Source organism: Vulpes lagopus, chromosome 3 (assembly GCF_018345385.1).
Source record: "Vulpes lagopus strain Blue_001 chromosome 3, ASM1834538v1, whole genome shotgun sequence".
Taxonomy (NCBI): domain Eukaryota; kingdom Metazoa; phylum Chordata; class Mammalia; order Carnivora; family Canidae; genus Vulpes; species Vulpes lagopus.
In genome coordinates this window covers 108,275,718-108,299,805 of record NC_054826.1, presented here as the reverse complement: position 1 = coordinate 108,299,805, position 24,088 = coordinate 108,275,718, and the positions used below count along the sequence as shown (strand labels likewise).

General features: G+C 45.4%; 1 protein-coding gene across 1 annotated transcript in view; it reads right to left on the bottom strand.

Annotated features, from left to right (window-relative positions):
* Window positions 1-23,479, bottom strand: part of NSMCE1 (NSE1 homolog, SMC5-SMC6 complex component) — a 32,134-nt gene extending 8,655 nt beyond the window's left edge. The window contains exons 1-2 of the mRNA XM_041749400.1: window positions 23,343-23,479; window positions 16,799-16,945 (exon numbers count right to left, since the gene is read on the bottom strand). Coding sequence (XP_041605334.1) covers window positions 16,799-16,945; window positions 23,343-23,382 — 187 coding nt within the window. The 5' untranslated portion in view covers window positions 23,383-23,479. The remainder of the gene's footprint in view (window positions 1-16,798; window positions 16,946-23,342) is intronic.
* Between the last annotated feature and the right edge of the window lie 609 nt (window positions 23,480-24,088).

Below are 24,088 nucleotides of genomic sequence, written 5' to 3'. Positions count from 1 at the left end.
TCGCTGCCAACTGCTGACACCCTGCGTGTTTCTCACACCCTGTGCCATACTACCTCCTTCTTAATCACTACCTAAGAATAAACTTCTCTTGCGTTCAGTAACACCCCCACCTGACTTGAGTTTTGGGGGGCAACAGCATGGTGCTGTGTAGCCAGCCCAGTCCCACCCGCCTCTCTGGGGGACCCCAGGTGAGTCTCTCCCTTCCTCTCATCTCTGAAGGCCACCCACTGCCTCACCTTCAACTTCATGTGTCTGAAACACATCCCTCTGACCCTCTCTCTAAAGCCACCCCTTGCTCCGACCCCCCTAGCCTCCCACTCCCCTGGCATCCTGGACACATCTCCCCTCCCATGCAAGCCTCTTGGACCAAACCAGCTGAGGGGAGGTTCCCGTGGCCTGGCCTCCTACCGCTGTCAAGCATTGCCTTTCCCAATCACTTGGCTGCTCGGATTACCAAATCTGGCCACCCCACTACCGGAGTCATCTGGTAATGTTTGCTGAGATCCAAACAGGATCTCAGTTTTGTTTTTGTTTTTTGGGGTTTTTTTTTAATTGTCTTTCCCCTATGTGTGTGATCTGGGGAGGAGAATAATTCCAGGAACCCATATCCAGAGAACCAGAAGGCAGGAAGCTGAAGGGACCAGATCTCAGGTCAGCCAGGAGTGGTCCAAGACCCATCAGACAGATACCCTCAATCTAGGAAGGGACAAAGGGAAGGCTGGAGGTGGTTCCAGCTCAGCCACCAGAAAGTGGGAAGGTGGGAAGATGGCTTTGGCCATAAGGTCGTCCTGTGCCCTGGTGTCCTTGGGGTCCTGCCCACTCCCCAGGCTGGCCCTTAGCTGCCAACCAGTCCTGTGTATCCCTGTCCCAACACCCTTCCCACGTGGTTCTTTTAAATAAGTCAGCCAGAACTGGGGCCACCTGCTTGCTACCAAGATCCCTGATAGGCCCATCAAGTGTCACGGGTACACCAGACCAGCGCGCTTCCCGACCTCCCATCCTCTGATGCACTATTTTCACTGCTGTGCCCCCTCTCCCTGCCCTGTTCCTGAAGCCCTCATGGAGCAGCTATAGTCTGCAGATCTGTACAAACAGCCCAGGCTAAAGGAGTGTCCATGGATCTTATTGGCCCCAACATCCTGTGAATTTATGGTCATGTCAAAGTGCATGAGATAAAGGACAGACCCACACACTTCTGAGGCAATTATGTCCAGTCTTAGTCCCACCATTTTGATGACTTAAGAGAATTAATTAATAATATCACTCTTCCCTTCAGAATCCCAAACCCAGTGAGAAAAAAAGACAGGCCTCAGCTACGTATCAAAGTAACCGTTTTTTTTTTTTGCAGTTGAGCTGGATCAGAGGCTGGGTCTTTCAATACCATGGACCTGCAGTCAGCACCATGGGATGACCAGTTCTAAGAAGTGACGAGCATGGTCCTGGTCCCACCACCACTGTCTCTTCTGAGAGCAGGGTACCACCCAAACCAGGGCATGGGGTACCATGTCCAAACCAAGCCAAGGCCTATGGATTTTAGGTGCCTCCTGGATCCTTTCTACTTGGGAGCAGGGTGTCCCTCGGCCTTCCTTGTGGGTTGTGGAAAAGTTGCTCTGGTTGAGCTAGAAACAGGGAGCCTACAAATGTGTGGCTATCATTCGCTTGAGTGTATGCTGAGCACTGCTCACTAGCTTGCTTCACTTCATCACTACAGGAGCTCTAGAACGCAAATCATGAATATCATCTTTATACACAAGAAGCTTGGGGAGGTCCAAGAACTTACCCAGTGTTCCCATAGTTTAGCAGGGGTGCCCAGGCCTGCGTGACACCACATCCCAAGCTCTGGCACACAAAGCCACAGAGCCTCCACAGAGCAGAGCGAGTATTCCCTGTGAACACACCCTGCCATGTGCGGGGCTGAAACACCAAGGTCCTGGGGAGGACAGGATAGCTCTTTCTTTATTGGGAAATGCCTTCCAACGGGACAATTAAAAAGGGGGGACTCAGAGCAGTGCATAGGCTGGGGTGGCACCAAACAAAAGGGAACACCATTCCTCTGATGAGCGGGGCTGCTTCAATTTGAGAGACTGCTTTTTCTGGCCACTTCTATATATATATATATATATATATGATTTCCTTTTCTTGTAAAATTAGATTTTAGCTTAACCAACAAACCTCTTCTCACTCATCAGGGTTCCTGCTTCCCATCAGGCTACTAGAACCTAGGGCTCACTGCACACTTGGGCGGCAGGCACTCAGGAAGTCTGCTGCCCTAACTTCTGAGCAACAGTTTTGTTCCAAACTAGGTACTATAGATAGAAAATGCTATTTTTGGGCAGAGGAAATAACAGCAAAAAATAAGACCCCAAGGGACCAAACCACTTGTGGGCCAAGTCGCCCTCTCCTCTGCTGGGGCCGGCTGGGTGGTCCATCTGAGCTCAGCGCTAAGGACAGAGCAGGGCCAGCGCTGGACCACACACGGGTGCTGGGGCACACTGGGCCGAGAACATGCCCCCTGGGCTGGGAAAGGCTGGCAGGCGGGGACACAGAGAGGCATTTAAGGGGTCACACATCTCAGCTTGTGACTTTCACATCAACTGCCTGGGAAAAGGCCTCTCTGGACACTCAGCTATATGGGAGAAAGATGGGAACTGACAACAATGCCATTTCCAAAGTCTGGCTAGTGAATGCCGCCAGAAGAGCAGGGAGGGGAGGAGCAGTCTTTCATGTGGCAAATACATTCGATAAGCAATTCTCTGTGTCTGTGCATCAATTGTTCACCATGTACCCTGCTCCTACTCCCTTGTGGTCTCAGCAGGGCCTCGTCAACAACCACTGAGCCGAGCTAGGATACAGCATGGTCCAGGGGTTTCCACAGAGGACCCGAAGGGTCAGAGAGCTTAAAGGCTTACCCAAGATCCCAGGGCCAGTGAATGACAAACAGCAGACTGGAAATCCGATGTCTGGCCTTCATTGTTTGGTACAGTGACAAAAAGGACTCGAGCATTCATTAAAACAAAGTTTTGCTTAGATGTGCAACAATATCTGAGAATTACTTCACAATAATATGGGTCAGGTACGTGGGAGATGTGTAGGTCAAATAAGATTAGTGAGGAGCTGCCATTTTTTACTGAGCAATGGGCTTCACTGCATTTTTCTATTTTTCTGTCTGACTTTCCCCAGTTAAGGGTAAAAAAAAAAAAAAAAAAAGTCAATCCTCAAGAACGATGTAATCTGATGCCTTCACCCTCAGGTTTCTAAATCTGAAAAGAGAAATGACAGTGCTCCTAGACAAGGTAGGCGAGCTCAGAACTCTGACCATACAAGGGAAACAGGCTTTTTAATAACAGACTGTTCTTATATCTGTTGCTTAGAGAGCTGTTTCTAAGTACACAGAGACTCCCCCCCCGCCCTTTTTTTTTTTTTTTAATATAACTTTAGTTAGAAAGCCTGCTCTTTGGACCTTCCTTCAAATGGCAGCAGACAAAACTTATTTTACACTACTTGGCACAGTTCCCTGCATCTTGGCCACAGGGTACCAAGGACCCTAAGACCTAGAACACCATTGCTGGGGTGGTGATGGGTCTTGTGCCTACTGTCTCTGTATGTCTGGGAACCCACCCATCAGCCAGGCCCCTCGCCAGAGCTCTGTTGGTCAGTGCTCCCGTGGGCAACAGAGCAGCGCTGCCTCCTTGTCAAGAAGGTGTTGGGGCATCCTGAATTACAATGTGAGTCATCACAGAAGATGAAGCCACTTTCAGCAGAACTTGACTGTTGATACTATTAATGTGCATTTCACTTCATCTCAGCCTTTGAAAACAGGTGGGCCACCTACCATTGAGATGAGAAGCAGCCCCCACCCTGCCTCCCCCACCCCTGGAAAGTTCAGGCAGCAGATGAAGGGGCTCTGCAGAGAACTGGCCACCCACATGCTAAAACCCCAGTAGCTCTTTTATCCCTGGTGTGTGAGCTTCCTCTTCCCCTGGTTTCATCTGAACAAAGCCTGTTGCTCCTGACAGAATCAGATGCCCATAGAGGCCAGGCAAGGTGGGTGGGGCAGGGGGACAAGAGCAGATGCAGGGGGTGAAATGGAGAACACGTGCCCCATCGAGAGCAGCAGGACTACTCTGCTTCAACCACATACTCAATCTTTGGATTTTAATGAGAAATCTCCTGGTTGGTTTTTGTTTTTAATATGGTAATTAATTTTTAAAACATTGTAGGGCAAACAAACTGTGCCATCAGCTAGAAACCATTGACAGGCCCAGTCTGCAAATTCTGATGTGGGCTGGGACCCTGCCATACAGAGACAAGATGATTAATGGGGCCACTCTGTTCCCTGACCTGCCAGATAAGAGACTGCGGGTTGGGCTGTGAATAACTCAGAACAGACTGTGTCACACTCACTCTTCTGAGAGACTGGCTACAGACATACCTCAGAGATAGCATGGGCTTTGTTCCAAACCACCACAATCAAGTATCACTGCAATAAGGCAAGTCAAATAATTTTTTTTTTTTTTTTGCTTCCTAGTGCATATAAAAGTTACACTTGAACTACACAGTTAACTAATAAATATACAATGGCACTATGTCTGAAAACACCATGCACAAACCTTCACTTAAAAATACTTTATTGCTAAAAATGCTAACCAACATCTGAGCTTTCAGCAAGTTGTAATCACTGATCACACATCACCATAACATATAATAATACAAAAGTTTGAAATATTGCCAAGAATTACCAAAATGGGACACAGAGACACGAAGTATGCCATTGGCAAAGACACCAACAGACTTGCCTGATGCAAGGTTGTCACAAACCTTTGATTTGTTTAAAAAAAAAAATGCAACATCTAGAAAGCATGATAAAGCAAACTGCAAGAAAAAGAGGTCTACACACCAGGAACAGACCACATGTAAGAACAGGACTATGACCCACAATCTGCAGCTGCCAGCACAGAGAAGCAGCCCCTTCTCCAAGCTAACCAGCCCAGGGAGCCAGCCTACCCCTAGAAGCCAGAGTTGTAGGAAGTCAGCCCCCTACCTCTAGCATCCAGGCCAGGAAGGCAGCCAAAAACCTCCGAAATAACTGGCTCAAGATGACCAGGACTTGATCTGTAACTGACAGCTTCCCTCGTTTTTCTGTTCCTGCTTCCAACTTAGGACCAACCAGAGGAAGCCAAATACGCTCCCCTCAACTGACCAAGGGATGTCCTGCTTCTAGTTAACCGGCCTGCAGTCAGGGCACACCTGATGCCTTCCATTCTCTCTCGCTCCTCGGCCTGCCATTGAGTCTCTGCCAAAACACAAGTGAGGGGGCCGCCTCCCTCGCCACAGCGAGCTCTGAATAAACAGCCCCTGCCTACTCCCATCTGGGTGGTCTCTGTTGAGGTCCACATGCAAGACTTAGCTCAGTGCCCCGTTCCTGGCAGGCATTAGCAAGTTGGCTGAATGGTGTGCACAGGCCTATGGTGCTGTGAGGGGAGACTCTAGACACTTTGTCCACTTCTCCACAGCCCTCACCTCATGCCTGGAATGTGGACCAGCTTCCCACAGTCTCCTGGGAGACCTACTGCAGCCCTCTACCCCAGGCCCCCATACACAGCCAGAACAGGGCCAGGTCCTGGCACCGCTTCTCCACACCCCCAATGGGGGCTCCATCACCCTTAGCCACACTCAGCTACACTCCTTCATGATCCCAATGTGCGCGCCCCCTCCTCTACACCGCACCACGTGGGCCTCCTGCCTGCCCACAAGGAACGCCACAAGGAACTTGTGACTTCCTTCCATTAGGAAATAGAGACCACACCAGAAATTCAGCCCTATGGTCTATATCATGCTCTTTATCAGCACTATGAATCCTCTGATAGTCACTACCCTCACGCCCTATCCCCAGGATGCGGGGTCAGATGACAGGGCAAGAGTCATCTGACAGAGGAAGGAAGGGGCAGCAGGTAGCATGTACTGAACACGCACCAAGAAGCACCCTGCCCCAGGCACCTAATACAAGTTTCCCTGGTTAACCCTCACGACTTTTCCATGAAGTAGGTAAGATTTCCTTTCTAGAACAGAAAGCTGAGACTCAGAAACTAAAAGAACTTCCCCCAAGTCTCTGACTGGAACCTCTATCTGGAAAAAAGAAAAAAAGAAAAAAAAAAGAAAAAGAAAAAAAAAAAAAGGTTCCCTGCTCTTGCCAGAGGCCTCTGTGACAATCCTGTTGAAGAATTTATCCCTGGCCCTCCAGTGGCCACACGTAACCTCCCTTGTGTTTGAGATCCAGGACAAAATGCAATCCAAAACCAATGATGTGCACACTTAGAAGGGCGTGGAGCACACAGAAGTCCTGGCTTAGGACATCTGTGCGGGCCACTGTGGGGTCATCCTACCCTGAGGGCTCCACTGCACACAGTCAAGAGCGGGCGGGGATATGGACCCAGAGGCCTTCAGGAGCCAGGGACGTGAAAGCAACGTTCACTTCTTCGTGGTTAAGGAGCTTGCTGAACCCAGACAGTCCTGTCAAAGCAGGCAACAGACACCTGTTGTGGAATTCATCAAGTTACATTGTAGACATTACTTTTCAAGCTAATTTTCTGCCAATTTTCAGTTATGATCATATCACTAATCCCCCTTGATTAACTGGGAGGGCAGGCAGCCTGGCATGGTGGCAAGCTTATTAACTGTTCCTCACAGCCAAAGGGGAAACAGGCACAATGAAATCATTAAAAACAGGGGGCAAGTTTATTGGGAGCTGGCTTCTAATGACCACAGAGTCCTCCCTTAAAAGAGCAGACACTTACAAATATGACCACATGCTGGAGGGAACACAAAAACGTCAACTATATCACTGTGACTCACTACCAACGCGCCTAATGAGGTGCAGGGGTCCTGACGGGGGCAGACCTCCCCTGTAACTCAGCATGAGAAAAACAGAGCCATGGTGAAGCTAGGTAAAAGGTTTGACAGAAATGGAAAATACCTGTCAAACCCCAACGTTCCTCTCACACTGTGCTCACGAATCTATTTTTGGAACGTGCATTTCGGTTAACTGGTTTTTTGCTTGAACACCGTATTATTTACTCTGCTTACAGAAATCAAGCCAACTCTTCATTTGTTTTTAGCTAAAATTTGAGATATTTTACCTAATTTGTCCTTAGGGCCATAGATAATTTTAAAACCCACTAAAATTAACACATAATAATAAACATCATTAATTACGAAATGTGAGTGCTGGGAATATAGAAAAGGACCACACAGCAAGCCGGCAACCATGAAAAAAATACATGATCTTAGGGAAGAAACCCCACTGGATGCTAAGTCTAGTGCGTATAAATGGGATGACTTTGTCTCAGGGAACCTCCCTGCAAAATACTTCTTAATCACACAGGAAAGAGCAACTTTACAGCTCAGACACCTGGCAGACACCATGTTAAACCAAAATCGTATACCACCAGCTAGGATGCAGAGAACACCACTTCTTGTATTACTTCTGCAAAATTGAAAAGCATAACCATATGCTTTTCAGAAGGAACAGCAAACAAACCTGAACTGAACGACAGCCTACAGCCATGCTGTCCAATACAGCAGCCACCAGGCCCATGGCAACCTGGCACATGCAATGTGGCGGGTCCAAATTTAGATACATCCCAAGTGTAAAATACAGCCTGCATTTCAAAGATGTGCTATTAGAAGACAGAAAGTATCTCATTAATAATTTTTGATATCGATTAATAATGATAAGAATATTTTTTGATATTGGGCAGCCCAGGTGGCTCAGCGGTTTAGCACTTGCCTTCAGCCCAGGGCATGATGATCCTGGAGTCCCAGGATCAAGTCCCATGTCGGGCTCCCTGCATGGAGCCTGCTTCTGTCTCTGCCTGTGTCTCTATCTCCCTTTCTCTGTGTCTCTCATGAATAAATAAATAAAATCTTTAATAAAAATAATTTTTGATATTCATTACATGGAGAAATGATGTTACTTGGGATATAAATTATATCTGTTTCTTTCTACCTCTTTTAACATGGCCACCAGAAAATTTTAATTACATATGTGGCTCACATTAAACTTCTATCAGCTCTGTTCTACTAAATAATCAACCCATAATCTTCAAAAATGTCAAGGTCACAAAAGTCAAGGAAAAGGCTAAGCAGTACTTCCCAGTCGAAGGCACCTAAAGAAATGTACATAACCACTAATGCAACACATGCCCCAGCGATGGATCCTTTGCTACAGGAGACAATACTGGGACAAATGGAACTCCAGTGGGCTCTGTGGATGAGTGGACAAGGAGACATAAACATTAATGTCCTAATCTGAATGGTTATCTCATGATGATTTAGGAGAATGTCTTTGCTAGAAGGGCATGTTCCCTAAAGAATTTAGGGGTGACAGAACTTCCAATAGTTAGCTCTCAAATGATCTGGGGAGAAATAGTTCCTTGTACTATTCTTATAGCTTTCCTATGAGTTTCAACCAAAAGACAGAAGATCAGACCCAAAACATTTTAATGAGGCCAGGAACTCAAATTGTTGCCATATGGTGACCCTCTGCCTCTGTTCAGTAACGCCACATAAGAAATGAAACAGATGTGCCAACCAAGAGTCAGGCTCTTGGCCAACACCATCCCATGACAAAATCATCAGGCTTACACACCTCCTCTTCAAGGGCCTTGGGCCACTTGTGAAGGCTTCAGAATTCAAGTTTCCAATTCATTCTGTTTTCTAGGAAACTGAACCAAAGAAACTGTCCATAACTACCTGATTACTACATAACTACTTCCCAACTCTTTTGTGAGTTGGACTTCAAGGAAGGCATTCCTCCAGGTAAACCCTGGATACAGGACAGAAAGGATCTATTTCCTGGATGCTACATCTATTTTCTTAGAAACCCACACAGATGATGCAAGGCCCCTCACCACACCCAGAATATGAGCTCTATTGCGTGAACCTGATTATCCCCTACGTTTTGCCATCTTGGGCACTTAGAGGCCTTAAGCACATGTTACACATTACATATGTAATATTCACAAATAACCCAGGGTGCCAGATATCTCCAGCCCCACCTCATAGCTAGGAAAATGGAAGCTCTGAGGTTTAGCAATTTGACCAAGGCAATGGAGCTACCAAGCAGCAAAGTAGCTTTAAATTCAGATTTTTTTTGTTTTTAAGAGCAGCACTGAGGGGCACCTAGGTAGCTCAGTGGTTTAGCGTCTGCTCAACCCTCCCCTATGCCATCCTTTTCGTCACTCCACCCAAGTGCACGCTGTCTAGGAGTGTATGTTAGCAGATTCTTAGAGGACATAAACTCCTTTGCCTCACTTCTTCCATTCAGCATATAATCACTTTGAGATTCATTCATGTAAGAGCCTGTAGCACCAGCTCATTCTTTTTTACTGCTAAGTAGTATTCCATCAGAAGGATCATATCACGGCGTGTTTATCGGTTTGCCTGCTGATGGACAGCTAGGTGTTTCCAGTTTGTGGCCATATAGGCAAACCTACTCTGATCATTTATGTACTAGCCTTTGTGTGGACATAGATCTTCATTTCTCTTGAGTCTAAAAACAACTATTTGAAACAGAAATAGCTGTGTCATGAAAGTGTTCATGTTTTTACAAAATGACTATACCATTTTAGATTCAAACAGATAGAGTTCCAGTTCCACTACTTTCTCATCAATACTTGGTATGCGGGCAGCCCTGGTGGCTCAGCGGTTTAGCGCTGCCTACAGCTGAGGGCGTGATCCTGGAGACCCAGGATCGAGTCCCACATCAGGCTCCCTGCATGGAGCCTGCTTCTCCCTCTGCCTGTGTCTCTGCCTCTCTCTCTCCTCTCTGTGTATTCTCATGAATAAACAAATAAAATCTTTAAAAAAAAAAAAAAATACTTGGTATGCAATCTTTTCAATTTTAGCCATTCTGGTGGGCATGTAGTGTACCTCACTGTGGTTTTAGTTTGCCATTTCCTTAATGAAGCTGGGCACTTTTCACGTACTTTGCAATCAATCTAACTTCTTTGGTGAAGTGTCTATCTGTTCAAGTCTTTTGCCCATTTTTTTCAGTTGTATATCTTCTAACTGTTGAATTGGGGAGTTCTCTACATATTTTGGATACTAATACTTTATTGGTTATATGATTTGCAAATATTTTCTCCCAGCATTTTGCTTGTCTTTTTATCCCCTAAACAGTTTTTTGGGTTTTTTTTTAAGATTTTACTTATTTGAGAAAGAGAGAGGGAGCACAAGCCAGGGGGAAGAGGCAGAGAGAGGGAGAAGTGGACTCCCCACTGAGCAGGGAGCTCGTCCCAGGACCCTGGGTTCATGATCTGAGCCAAAGGTAGACATTTAACCGACTGAGCCACCCAGGTGCCCCTAAACAGTATATTTTAAAGAGAAGTTTTTCATTCTGAAGTCCAATTTATCAACTTGTACTCTTACAGATCACATCTTTGTGTTATATCCAAGAAATCTTTGTCTAACCTAAAGTCACAAAGATTTTCTCCTACATTTTCTTCTAAAATTGTTATATTTCCAGGTTTTATGTTGAGATCTATGATTCATTGAGTTAATTTTTTTTTAATTGTACAAAGCATGGATCAAGGTTCATTTTTTAAAATATGGTATATCTAGGGTACCTGGCTGGGCCTGGTCAGTAGAGCACATGACTCTTAATCTTGGGGTTGTAAGTACAAGCCCTTTGTTGGGTATAGAGATTGCTCAAAAATAAAATGTTTAAAAAACAAAATTAAAAAATAAAAATTAAATAAAATTTTAAAAATACAACACAATAAAAATAAAATATGCAGTATCCAATTATTCCAGCATCATTTTTTGAAAAGATTATCTCCATTGAATTGCCTTTACATTAGCTGTCCAACTATTTTGGGTTTATTTCTAGACTCCGTTCTATTCCACTGATCTCTGAGTTTATCTTTATGCCAATACCACACTGTCTTGATAGGGTAGCTATATAATATGTCTTAAGATCAGGTTACTCTTAACTTTAATTACTCAGTGTTAATCCTCCAAGTTTGATTGTCTTTTTCCAAAGTAGTTTTGGTTTTCTAGGTCCTTCACCTTTCCACATGAATTTCAGAATCAGTTTGTCAATTTCTATAAAAAGCCCTACTGGGACTTAATTGGGATTCAGTTAAATCTTTAGATCAATTTGAGAATAGATATCTTAATAATATTGAGTTTTCCAGCCTATGAGCATGGTTATCATTTATTTAGGTCTTCTTCGACCTCTCTCAACATCTTTGTACATTTCAGTGTACAGGGCTTAGAATGTTTTATCACATTTCTTTAAAAAAATATTTTATTTATTTGTTCATGAGAGACAGAAACATAGGCATAAGGAGAAGCAGGCTCCCTGTGGGGAGCCTGATGCAGGACTCGATCCCAAGACCCTGGGATCTTGACCTGAGCCAAAGGCAGAGGCTCAACCACTGAGCCACCTAGGTGCCCCATCACATTTATTTCTAAGTATTTCATATTTTTTATGCTATTATGAATAGTGCTTTTCAAATTTTCAATTTCAATGAGATGACTCATTGTAAGCATCAAAAATACTTGGATTTCTGGATATTGATCTTGTATCCTGCTACTTTATTGAACCCACTTATTAGTTCTAGTAGCTTTTTTGAAGATCCATCAGATTTTCTACATAGATGATCCTGTCTTTCAACAGACAGTTTTACTTTTTCCTTTCCAAACTGAAAGCCTTTTATTTTTTTCTTGCCTAAGTGCACTGGCTAGAACACAAATGATTAGAATGGACATTCTTATCTTGCACCTGATATTAGGGTAAAGTGTTCAGTCTTCACAATGAAGTATGATGTCAGCTATAGGCTTTCCATAGACCCTCTCTATCAGGTTAAAGAATCTCCCTTCTTTTGTTACTTTGCTGAGGGCTTTTATCAAGAATAGATGTTAGATTTTTTAATTCTGTACAAACAGTTGTTGAGTACTCTCTACTGCTCCAAGCCCCAAGTTCCTATAAATCTGCTTCTCCCCCGATCCTTAGGATCTCTAGTTTCCTGTATGAAACTTCTGCTGCGTCATGCCAGGAGATATATCAGATTTTATCAAATGCTTTTTCTGCACTACTGAGATGACCATATGGTTTTTCTTTTTGTTTTAAGGTGTAAATCACATGTATTGATTTTTCAAATAATAAACCAACCCTGCATTCTTGGGCAAACCCCACTTTAGTCATATTATACCATCCTTTCTATATATTGCTGGAGTAGATTTGCTAAAATTGTGTTTATAATTTTAGCATCTTTATTCACAAAGGATCTTGGTCTTTAGATTTCTCTCCTTGCAATATCTTTGTCTGGTTCTGGTATCAGGATAATGCAGGCCTCAAAGAATGAGTTGGGAAATGCTCCCTTCTCTTCAATCTTCTGGAGGAATGTGGGTGGAACAGGTACCATTCTTTCCTTAAATACTTGGTAGAACTCCCTAGCAAAGCTGCTGTTTCTGGAACCGTACTATTCTCAGCCCCCTGCCCCGTGAACATCAGGCACTGCTTCTCTCTTAATCCTTTCAAATGTATCTTTGCCTGGCCTCAGGCAGCAACCTGTGTATCTGCTCTTAGATGGATCCCTGCCAGGGAGTGGGGGGAGGTAGCTCTCTCTGGGCACCTCTTCCTGCCCCCACCCTACCCCCACCCCACTCTGACCTGCAAACACTTTGGTCTCCTTGAGCTCTCATCCTCCATCCCCTCAGCTCAGTCTGTTTAGTACTACCTGGGTTTCCCCTACGCCATGGCCTGAAAACTCTCAGGGCACTGAGCTGAGGCAATTGTAGTGCTCATTTTATTTTTGCCTATGGTATAAAAAATATACTTGGGGGAAAAAAAAGAGGGAATACTTGGTTGTCATTCCTGGTTCCTGGCACAGAACTCCTAAAACCCTTGGAATTTCCTGAGTGACAAGGGTGACAGAAGTGTTTTGTTCTAATGAGGCAACTCTTGGCAGGTCCCTAAAGAACTTCAGGATGGGAGTTGGTTGCCAGAAAAAACGAGCTTTGATTAGAAGCCTGGAACTGTCAGCCCCATCCCCAACTCTGGGAAGAGCAGAGGGAATACATACGGTGTTAATCACCAATGGCCCATGATTCAGTCAAATCACACAAGTAATGATAGCTCCATAAAAACCTCCAAATGATGGCTTTTGGAGATCCACTAAGATGAACACATCAAAGTATTGGGAAAGTGGAGCATCTAGAAAGGGTGTGGGAATTGCATGCCACCCCTGCCCCCTAGGCCCTGCCCTATGCATTCTTCCCATTTGGCTGTTCCTGAGCTCTATCCTTTATATTAGGCCAGCAAACATAAGTGTTTTCCTGGGTTCTGTGAGCCATTCTACCAAATTACTGAACTTGAGGGGTGGACCATAGGACTTGACCTTATAGCTGGTTGGTCAGAAGTACTGAGGCCTAGACTTGAGACTGGCATCTGAAGTGGGGCAGCCTGGTAGGGCTGAACCCCTTTAACCATGAGATCTGACCCTCACTCCAGGTAAACAGTGTCAGAACTGAGCTGAACCACTGGACATCCAGTAAGCATCCAGAGAACTGGGGAGGAAGTACTGGAAAAGACAACACATATTTGGTTTCAGGAAAGGAAAAAAAAAACTTTCACTCCCTATCTCTCAAGGATTCACTGTCCTTCACTGACTAATGTCCCTTGTTTCATTTATTTTTAATTGTTTCATACAGGAAGGTAAACTGCTCCCTGTTGCTCTATCTTGGGCAAAAGTAGAAATCCTCAAACACAGGTCTTCTTAACCACCACTCCCTAGGCTTCCTGTGCTTAGTTTCATTAAAGGAGGCTTATACTAGAATCATATGATTCTGCATCTGCATGATTCATGAAACCCAAGGTGAAGCAAGAGCTTTGTCTCTGTGTCACCAGTCCCTAGCACAGGGACCTGGCCTCCATGATGCCACAGCAAGAGGTGCTAGATGATCACACACATGTACACAAGATCCAGCTCACAACCCCAGGTGCCCTCAGAGGGCACATAGGCCCTCCATGCCACTTAGAAAGCCCAGACCCAAGGCTTTACACCAGCCCATCACAACAAAATATAAACTCTCCCTAACCCAGATAACTGGGGAATTTGCTTCTAGTTTAATGATGGTAAGACCTGGAACCAGAGCCCAGAATAGGAAGCATGTTTGATAAGTTGGACAAAAGACCATGGGAAACTACAATCAGAATAACTCACAGATTCAATTACTCCTCTGTTTCATAATTATCTTAGAAGCTGAATATTTTTCCAGCTGGTAAAAGGGGACTTTCCAGGGCATCTTTTCAAAAGACAGATTAATGATGTTTATATTTATTTAATTTGAGATCATTTCTTTCCATCATCTCTCATTTTAAAATCTCTGAAATAACATTAATGCTTGAGAGAAAGCTTTTTTTTTTTTTTTTTTTTAATGAAGGGTGTAGGGAAAAGCAAACTACAGCTCTATCCCATTTAGCCCAGCCATAAGCATATCTTGATATCTTTATGCACAGATACGGCACCTAAAGTGTGAATAATAAATTAATTCCTAGATATATTCTACAGGACTTTCCTAAATTAGGTCATAACAACTTTAAAGGTCAAACAAAGGCAAAAACACTTTCATTCTTAGTACTAAGGCACCATGTGGCTCCCTGCAGTGAGCTATGAAACTTCCCCATTAGCATTAAAGCCCACATTTAGGACTTACAAGAGAAACTGAAGGGGAGGAGGAAGGGATAAAAGACTAAGAAAAACATTCTTATGCCCTTCACCAGAGCATTCTGAGGGGGAGGGTGGAAATCCTGTTGTGCTTTTTTAAGGAGTGAGAGAGGCTGGCTTGGCAGGTGTGACATTCCCTTCCCCTAATAGAGGCCCTCACCAAAGACCTCTATCCACCCCAACACAGGCAAGTAGGACAGACGTGTTTTTACCAGAAGAATAGTTTTCCAGCACAACACTAATTATGTCCCTTTCCCGTCTCAAGTCCTTTCAGACATCCACACTGTACTCAGAATTAAGTACATAAGAAACCCCATTACTCTGGTGCACATACTATGGGTTCTTCCTGATTTATAGACTCACATACCACAAAGACGCATCTGTTCCCACACATCATATGTTCCTATCTGGGGTTTCCCAAAGTATGTCAAGTGGAGGTCAACGAGGTTTAGATAAATGGGATTAAACCGAGTTCAATAGGTTTCCTTACTGTCAGATCCCTGCAGGCATTTCATTTGTTAGCGTGTACCAGCCAGCTCCCAGAATTTCATGTGGCATACCTCAAGGGGCCAGTCTCTCCAAAACTGCCTCTGCCCTAACCCGTAAGCTCTCGTCTTCCTTCTGCACGTCATGGGAGAGTATGTGTCTCTGTACCCACCAGCTCACCCTTCCTGCTCCCATCCACCCTTCACCTCTCTCAGATCTGGCTTCTGCCTCCCCCATGCCACATTCGGCACTTCTTCATATGTGGCCCCTCTTCTCATGGGCCTTCAACCCTAAACCCAGTGCCCCATGCACACCTTTCCTCACACCTCCTGGCTGGCTCACCTCTCTGTGCTTTCCACTCTTGTTTTGGAAACAGAAAATACATTCAGAAAGACAAAAGCACAGAATATAAACACCTGTATTCCCATTAATCAGAAGTGATGATCATCAGACTATACTATGAATGTCATGTTTACTTCAAGTCTTCTTTTCTTTAATAAAAGAGCAAAATAGAATAAAGATGAGTGTCCTTTGATTTCTCCCCAAAGGCAAGCACCTCACAAGTGTGTTACATATCCTTCTGGCCCACTCTTACTTTTTTTACATGCAGATGTTAAGTATTTATAAGTTGCGGCACATGGGTGGCTCAGTAGGTTAAACTACTGCCTTCAGCTTGGGTCATGATCTCAGGGTCCTGGGATCCAGCCCCTCATGGCATTGGACTCCCTGCTCAGCAGGGAGTCTCCTTCTCCCTCTCCCTTTACCCCGCCCCTGCTCATACGCACTCTCTCTTTTTCTCTCTCAAATAAATGAAATCTTTTAAAAATTTGTTATGTTTTACAAAAAGCGTAACACAGTGACATCGTACAATAAGTATAATTTGTCCACTTTCTTTTTCATTCAACAGGATCTTCCCATACTGACACTCCATTCAACCCGAGCTACCAATATTGATTTTACTGACCTGCCAGCAATGATCCTATTGTTTCTACTGTGACTTCCAGTTAATGAAAACTCAGCCAGGTCTGGTCTCTGAGTGCTCTGTGTGTATTATCTTACATCCCATCTCAGCAACCCACTGAGAAGATGCTCCAAATTCCCAGCTGACCCAGGACAAGGTGGCATTATCTCTGGGTTTGGCTGAGTCCAAGGCCACGCTCTGACCCCCTGTGCTAAGCTGCCCTCTAACCACTGACAGCTAAATGAGCACCTTCCCCAGGGTCAGGCACTTTGTATGTATCTTGTCTCTTAATCCTCTGAACCCCTCTATGGTGTCAAGGATGATTAATTATCCTCATGTGAGAGATGAAGAAGTTCAGGCTAGAGAAGATGCTGGAGCCTTGGTGTGAACCACAATTAAACAGCTTCAAAGTCCAAATTCCTACCCACTGGGCTAACTATTAGATTTACTAAAAAAAAAAAAGTAAATAAATAAAAAGTAAAGTCAAAGCCGAGATGAGAAGCACAGGCTGGTGTGAGAGTATGGGAGAGACCTGACCACCCAGATTGTTTTATCCCAGTGTCTCAGTCCCTGATCGCACAGCTCCAGGGCATCCTGGGAACGGGGAAATGATACTCACGGTCATGGACTCGATAGCAGTGCTTCTGTAGGCGCCGAACGTCCCACTCCTCCAGCACTCCATGAGTCATCAGCAATTGGAGGAATCGCCGGTGAACGTCAGTCATGACGCCCGTTCTTCTAGTACCACCCTGCATGTGCGAAGGAGCTAAGAAAAGAAGCAAACAAAACCCATTCACCTCTGAGCACTCCGAAAGCCAGGTTCTATATTTTGTACTAACTTACATTCACAGCTAGCCATTTGTTATAGTTTTTAGACTCAAGAGCATCCTGCCGAATAGCCCAAAAATGAAAAGGACACCAGTCAGGGGCAAGCCAACTAGTACCAGCAGGTACTAAAGAGTAACGTGGGTCCCAGAGCCAGCCAGCACGCCTGGACCCAGCCTACCCTACCATCTAAATGAGTGAAATTGGAGAACCTGTCCTCCCTGTGCTTCAGTTTCTGATCTATGAGACTAATGACAGAGCCGTGCTCCACAGAATTACTCTATTCGGTGAGTTAACACATAACAGATTTTATTTATTTATTCATGAGAGACACAGAGGGAGAGAGAGGCAGAGACACAGGCAGAGGGAGAAGCAGGCTCCCTGCAGGGAGCCCGATATGGGACTCGATCCCAGGTCTCCAGGATCACACCCTGAGCCAAAGGCAGATGCTCAACCACTGAGCCACCCAGGTGCCCCAGTGAGTTAACACATAATAAAAGCCTGGTAACAAGCTAAACACGAGGTGAGTGCTAGCTATATTTACTCCTAGATAGTTCTGGGTCTGAACCTTGGTTCAGCCACCAAGCAGATCTATGGCCTTGGAGAAAAGCAGCTGAGGCCCCATTTTCTCACGCTAAACTTAGAACAGAGCTCACTGCCCAGAGGATGCCTCGAGTAAAGGCGTATTCAGTGCTAGTTTCCTTCTCATTTCCCAAACCACTAATGAAACAACTGTTACTGTGGGGTGCTTTTTCAATCTCTTGCTCTCTACTAAAGCATTATCTTTCCACAAACCACAAAGATCAGAGCTGATAAAAGCATTACACAAGTCCTGATCAAAAAGCCTGTTCTCGCCACGGAGAGGTGGTACCACACGGAGGCAAAGAGCGTGGGTTTAGAAATCGGCAGGTGGTATTGAGACCAGCGTTTGACAGACCTGCTTGATCTCAAGGATCATCAAAGCCATGCAGGAAAAATACAGCTTCCTGCACTCCCTCCACCACCCGCCACCCACCGCCCACCGTTCCTGGAGGTTCTGGTGATGGCAGAGGGGCCAGGAATTCTGAGGTTTTAACATTCACTTCAGGTGATGCCATGATCTGGCAAGAAAGTCGCTGTTCCCTTAGGCAAATACAGAGTAAAAACATTTCTAGCCGACAAGCTTCATCACCCTAGGCCTCAGTCTTTTCAGCCATAAAATGGGGACAACGAAATGTATGTTTAAGGCAGAAGATGCCATTTAAATGAGATGTGGCTACCAAAGCTTTGCCAAGGACCTGGCACATAGGAGAGACACAAGAAGGCTAGCTGCTGCTTACTGTTCTTCTAAAACAGCACATCAACTGGACCCCAGGGGTAGGAAGACGCACCAGACCAGGGCCAGATTCTCAGACTGCCTGCTAGCTATCCCTTGAGAACAGCTCAGCGGTAACTCAGACTTAACAGGCCCTAAGTTGGACTCATCTTCGCCTTCCCCCATCCTCAACCCTTTTCTTTGCCTGAGTACTAGTCTCGAATCTTCCTGTTACAGGGGGGAGGGGGAAGGCAGTCTACGCAGTTACACAAACGCCACAGGCGTGAGCGTCCAACTCTGATCCTCCTTCCTCTCACCCTCAGACCCATCTGGTCACCATGTCCTGCCAAACTTATTTCTATCACTAGAGGCAGCAAAATTAAATCCAAAAAAAGTTAAAGAAAGTGAACAATAAAGAGCAGAAAATAATAAAATTAATGTACACCTGAGATCAACAAAACCCAAAGTATTTTTTTTTTTAAAGTTCTATTTATCCATCCATGAGAGACATGGAGACAGAGAGGCAGAGACACAGGCAGAGGGTGAAGCAAGCTCCATGCAGGGAGCCCGATGCAGGACTCGATCCTAGTACCCTGTGATCACACCCTGAGCCAAAGGCAGATGCCCAACCACTGAGCCACCCAGGCATCCCAAACCAAAAGTATTCTTTGAAAAAGAACATAACAAAAGCCACCAAACTCTGACAAGATTTTCTGAGAGAGAAGACTGACAAATAAACACTGTTTGGAATGAAAAAGGAGAACTAATTGAGGACACAAACATTAAAAAAGGCATAAAAACAATAATCTGAAGTTGTAAATATACGCAAAGTTATAGGAAATCCATTCAAAACCAACTACAGAATTATGTGGAAATCAACAAGTTTTATAACCACTGAAAACCTTCTGTAGGAAGTCCAACTTCCCACAAAGATAACTTCAGATCCAGAAGGATTTATCAAGAAGCCCTACCAAGCCTTCTGGAAGCAAGTGATTTCAAATTTCACAGAACTATCCCAGGGCTGCAAAAGAGCAAACCCTCTTCAAATAATTTGATAAGGCTGACATAAGTTGGGCATTAAAACCTAACAGAAGCTTTAAAAGAAAGGAAATGAAAAGGCCTGTATCTTTCAGGTATGCAACTTCAATGGTCCAAAGCAAAACATTAATTGCATCTAGCAAAATAGAAACGCTAGTATATGATAACCAAGTTGGGTTTATCCCCTCAATAGTTTAACAACTGAAAATCAATAGAATGTCGCCTGTCAATAATATCTCAATAAAGCTGGGGGGAAAAAATCAATCACTGTGAGTCACCACATTAACAAAATATGAGAGAAAGTCTACAGTCATCTTAATAGATTCAGAAACTATGATTGTTAAATTTGACAGTCGCATATACTAAAAACTCTTAACAAACTTAGAATTGAAGGAAATTTCCTTTATCTACTAAATGATATCTATGAAAACCTACAGCAAACATAATACTTAAAAATGGAATATTGAGGGGCAGCCCCAGTGGCTCAGCGGTTTAGCACCGCCTTTCCACCCAGGGTGTGATCCTGGAGACCCGGGATCGAGTCCCATGTCGGGCTCCCTGCATGGAGCCTGCTTCTCCCTCTGCCTGTGTCTCTGCCTCTCTCTCTCTCTCTCTCTCTCTCTCTCTCTGCGTTTCTCATGAATAAATAAAATCTTTTTTAAAAAATGGAATATTGAAAGCAATCACTTTCAAATCCAAACTGATCCAATGCAACTGAACTCATGCAATTCCAATCAAAATCCAACAGGCTCAGGGATCCCTGGGTGGCTCAGCGGTTTGGAGCCTTCCTTTGGCCCAGGGCATGATCCTGGAGTCCCGAGATCAAGTCCCACATCGGGGTCCCTGCATGGAGCCTGCTTCTCTCTCTGCCTCTCTTTCTCTCTGTCTCTTGTGAATAAATAAATAAAATCTTAAAAAAAAAAAAATCCAACAGGCTCTGTGTGTGTGTGCGATATTTGACAAAATGATCCCAAAATTTACATGGAACACACAAAGGCCAAACAGCAAAGCCATTCTGGGAGAAGATAAAGGCAGAAAGACTTGTCCTACCAGGTAATGACTTATTTTAAAGCTAGAGTAATGAATAATAGACGATAATGGTATAAACATGGACCAAGTAAGACCAGTGGGACAGAACAGAGAACCCAGATAAGAAACACATGTGGATATGGATACTTGACATGCTGGAGAAATGGAACTCCAGATCAAAACAGCTTTTTAGAAAAGGTGCCAGAAAAAAAAAAAAAAAAAAAAGGTGCCAGAACAATAGATTACCCTTATGTGAAAAAACTGGAGAATTGAACCTTCACCTCATTATGCATAAAATATTTTTGAAGATTAAGGTTATATGAAAGGAAATGCTACAAAACTTTTGGACAACAATATAGGCAGATAGCTTTTATAAGCCAAAGGCAGGGGTTTCTTTAAAAGATATAATAATAATAATAATAATGCAAAAAGTACAAATCATAAAGGAATATACAGGTAAATTCAACTTTGTTAAAATTAAGAACCTCTGTTCACTGAAAATACTTGAGGGGGGGGAAGGAGAGAGAGAGAAGACAAGCTACAAACTGGGAAGCATCTGAAACATGCTGAACCCATGAAAGATTCATACTCAGAATATGTAATGAATTCCTACAAATCAGTTAGAGGAAGACAACTGCAAAAGAAAAATAAGCAACTGAAATTTCCAAAGAAGATATACAAATGATTAATAAATATATTACAAGATACACAGTCCTGAGGTCATCAGGCTAACGAGTATCCAAACTACAGTGACAAATCTCTTACTCATCACCAGATAAGGCAAAGATTCTGAAGAATGGCCTCGGCTAAAACTCATCCACTGCTGGTGGAGTGTGAACTCTTATAAACCGTGTCAGACAATTTGATTTTACTGGCGAATTTGGGTATGCCCAGAAATGCGGTATTCGATTTTTCACTTACAGAAACTATCCACATCTGCCCAAGGAAATATGTGTATAAAAGCACCATGTGGTAGCAAAAATCTGGCAACAGTAGCAATGGCAACCAGTTGAAAAATGCCTACGCAAAGCATTTATATTCAAACCACGGAATTCCAAATAGCGACGAAGCAATGAAGGTGACGTAGAGCTACTCAAATCACCGTGGATGCATCTCACATATGGGAATGTTATGTGCAAAAGTAAAGTCACACTAATTATATGTGAGGATTCTCCATCAAATTCAAAACCTAACGAAACCATACACAGCAGTCATTTTACAGATACATAGTAAAAACCATAAAGGAAAAACAAGGGAATGAGTAACAGTACTCAGGGCAGTGCTCATCTTTAGTGAGGGGAAGAAAGGATTCAGCGGGAGCTTTCAGCATAAGATAATGTTCTATTTCTTAACCTGATGGGGAGTATACGTGTGTTCCTTATTTCTTCGAACTTACATTTGCAAACATTTTTATAGGTATGTTACATATCTTGATTAAAAAAAGAAGAAATGATGTAAATACGTTATGTAACAGCCAAAATAAATGCTAAAAAGGACCAACTCTAGGGACTCCTGGGTAGCTCACTGGTTGAGTGTGTCTGCCTTTGGCTCAGGGTGTGATCGTGGGGTCCCAGGATCGAGTCCTGCATCAGGGTCCCCTTGGGAAGCCTGCTTCTCCCTCTGCCTGTGTCTCTGCCTCTTTCTTTTTTTAAGATTTTATTTATTTATGCATGAGAGACATAGAGAGAGAGGCAGAGACACAAGCAGAGGGAGAAGCAGGCTCCATGCAAGGAGCTCGATGTGGGACTCGATCCGAGGTCTCTAGGATCACGCCCTGGGCCAAAGGCCGTGCTAAACCGCTGAGCCATCGGGGCTGCCCTCTGCCTCTCTTTCTATCTGTGTCTCTCCTGAATAAATAAATTAAAAATCTTGGCAGTGGGGAGGACCAACTCTGGAACAGTACAGAAGTCAATAATCTCGGGAAAAAAAAAAAAAAAAGAAGAGGGACACAGATACAGATAGGCCTGTTTACACACAGAAGGCGATTGTCTGAAGATGGACTGGATGGTAGAGGTCAACCATGGTGAACTGCCTACCCCCCCCCCAAAAAAAATTTAAAAACAGAAATGTCTGTGCAATAAGCAGATCTCAAGCACCACCACCTGAGCCACACGCGAGGCAGAGGGGGGAGTGCTTCACTGCGCTCTCATTCCATCCTCCTGGGAACCTGAGGATGGTCACATCCATGCCCCCATTTTACAGATGCGGCAAGACTGGAGGCACCAGGAGATGCACGGAGTCAGCGATGGGCAGGAGGGTGGCGATGCAAAAGCAGAGTTCAGGAACCCTAGCACCGCCACCGACACACACACACACACACACACACCAGGTAAGCGAGGCATTGCAGGGAACAAGCAAATGGAGATCCCTCACCTGCAGGGACTCCTCACCTACAATTCTCCAATCTAAGAAAGACCTAAGGCCTCCAACCTTGGAAGCCTGAAGCCCTGATCTGACCTATAAGGTGAGGCTATCTCTGGGCCATTCTTGACCTCCTTTGGGGGCAAATGTGCACGGATTCATGTATGTGGTGACAAGATGCAGCCCAGACCCCAAAGACCATGGGGAATAGGAATATATCATATCCCTTTCGAAAAATCCGAAACATCGGGGCATCTGCACACGTGTAGCCTCGGGGCTCTCTACGGGTCCCCGGACCGCGACAGAGAGCACGGGCACAGGTAACCGACAGGTGCTCCTCGACAGGTGCTCCTCGAAGGCCGTATTTTCCGTATTCGGTTCGGGCATCCGTCTTTTGCTTCCGTCCCCCAAGAGCGGGGTCAAACCGAGGTCAGCACCGTAACGCTACGACCCGCCGGCGTCGGGGGGCGTCGGGGGCGTCGGGGGCACCAGGTCCCGGCCCGCCGGCCTTCCTGCCCGTCTCTGGGCCTGTCTGCATCAGCCAACGAGGAGCCCCCCGGGCCCCCCGAGCCGCGCTCCGGCACCCGCGCGGCCGCCCCCGGGGCCTGACGCCCACCTTCCGTCCTCCGTCGCCTCTCTGCGCGGCCCTCTTCCATCCCCGACAGCCTCGCGGGCGCGCGCGCCGCTCACCCTCCGCGGTACCCGGGCGCAGCCCCCACTGCCCGCCGCCGGCGCCGAAAGGCGGGCTTGGCACGCCCCCTCCGGGGCGGGGCCAACGCGGGCGCGGCTCTCCTATTGGCGGCAGCCGCACGCTCGTCCCTCCCACCGGGTGACGCACTTCCTGCTCGCCGTTGCCATGGCGCCGAGGAGCCGGTGGGGTAGGCGGCGACTTCCGCGCATCTCCCGCCACTCTCCGGACCTCACCGGGCGGGGCCGCGGGCGGGTCACCTTCTGCCTCCAGCTCCGCCACTGACTGCAACCTACGACCTAGGAGGAGGAAGGGGCACGCTTGCAACGGGACCTTCTCCCCAGCAGCCGCGGTTTCCGCGGACACAAGCCAGTGCCCCATCCTGGGCCTCAGTTTCCCCATCCGTGCAAACGACGCCGTGGCCTCGGGGTCGGCCGTGAGGGCTCCGCCGTCCTGCAACTTGAGCTGGAATCCTGGCTCTGCCAGATCTTGAGCAAGTCTGCTCAAGCCCAGCCTCAGTTTCTTCTGGTACATGGGGCTGATCAGAGTCGCCATGGAATAATAGGGTGTTCATGGGGTTTCAAGGAAATGCACGCTGGAACTGCTGATTAGATGTCAGCTACTTGTCTCACCTAGGGATTGTTGGGAGAAGCCAATGAAGTTGTGAATGGACT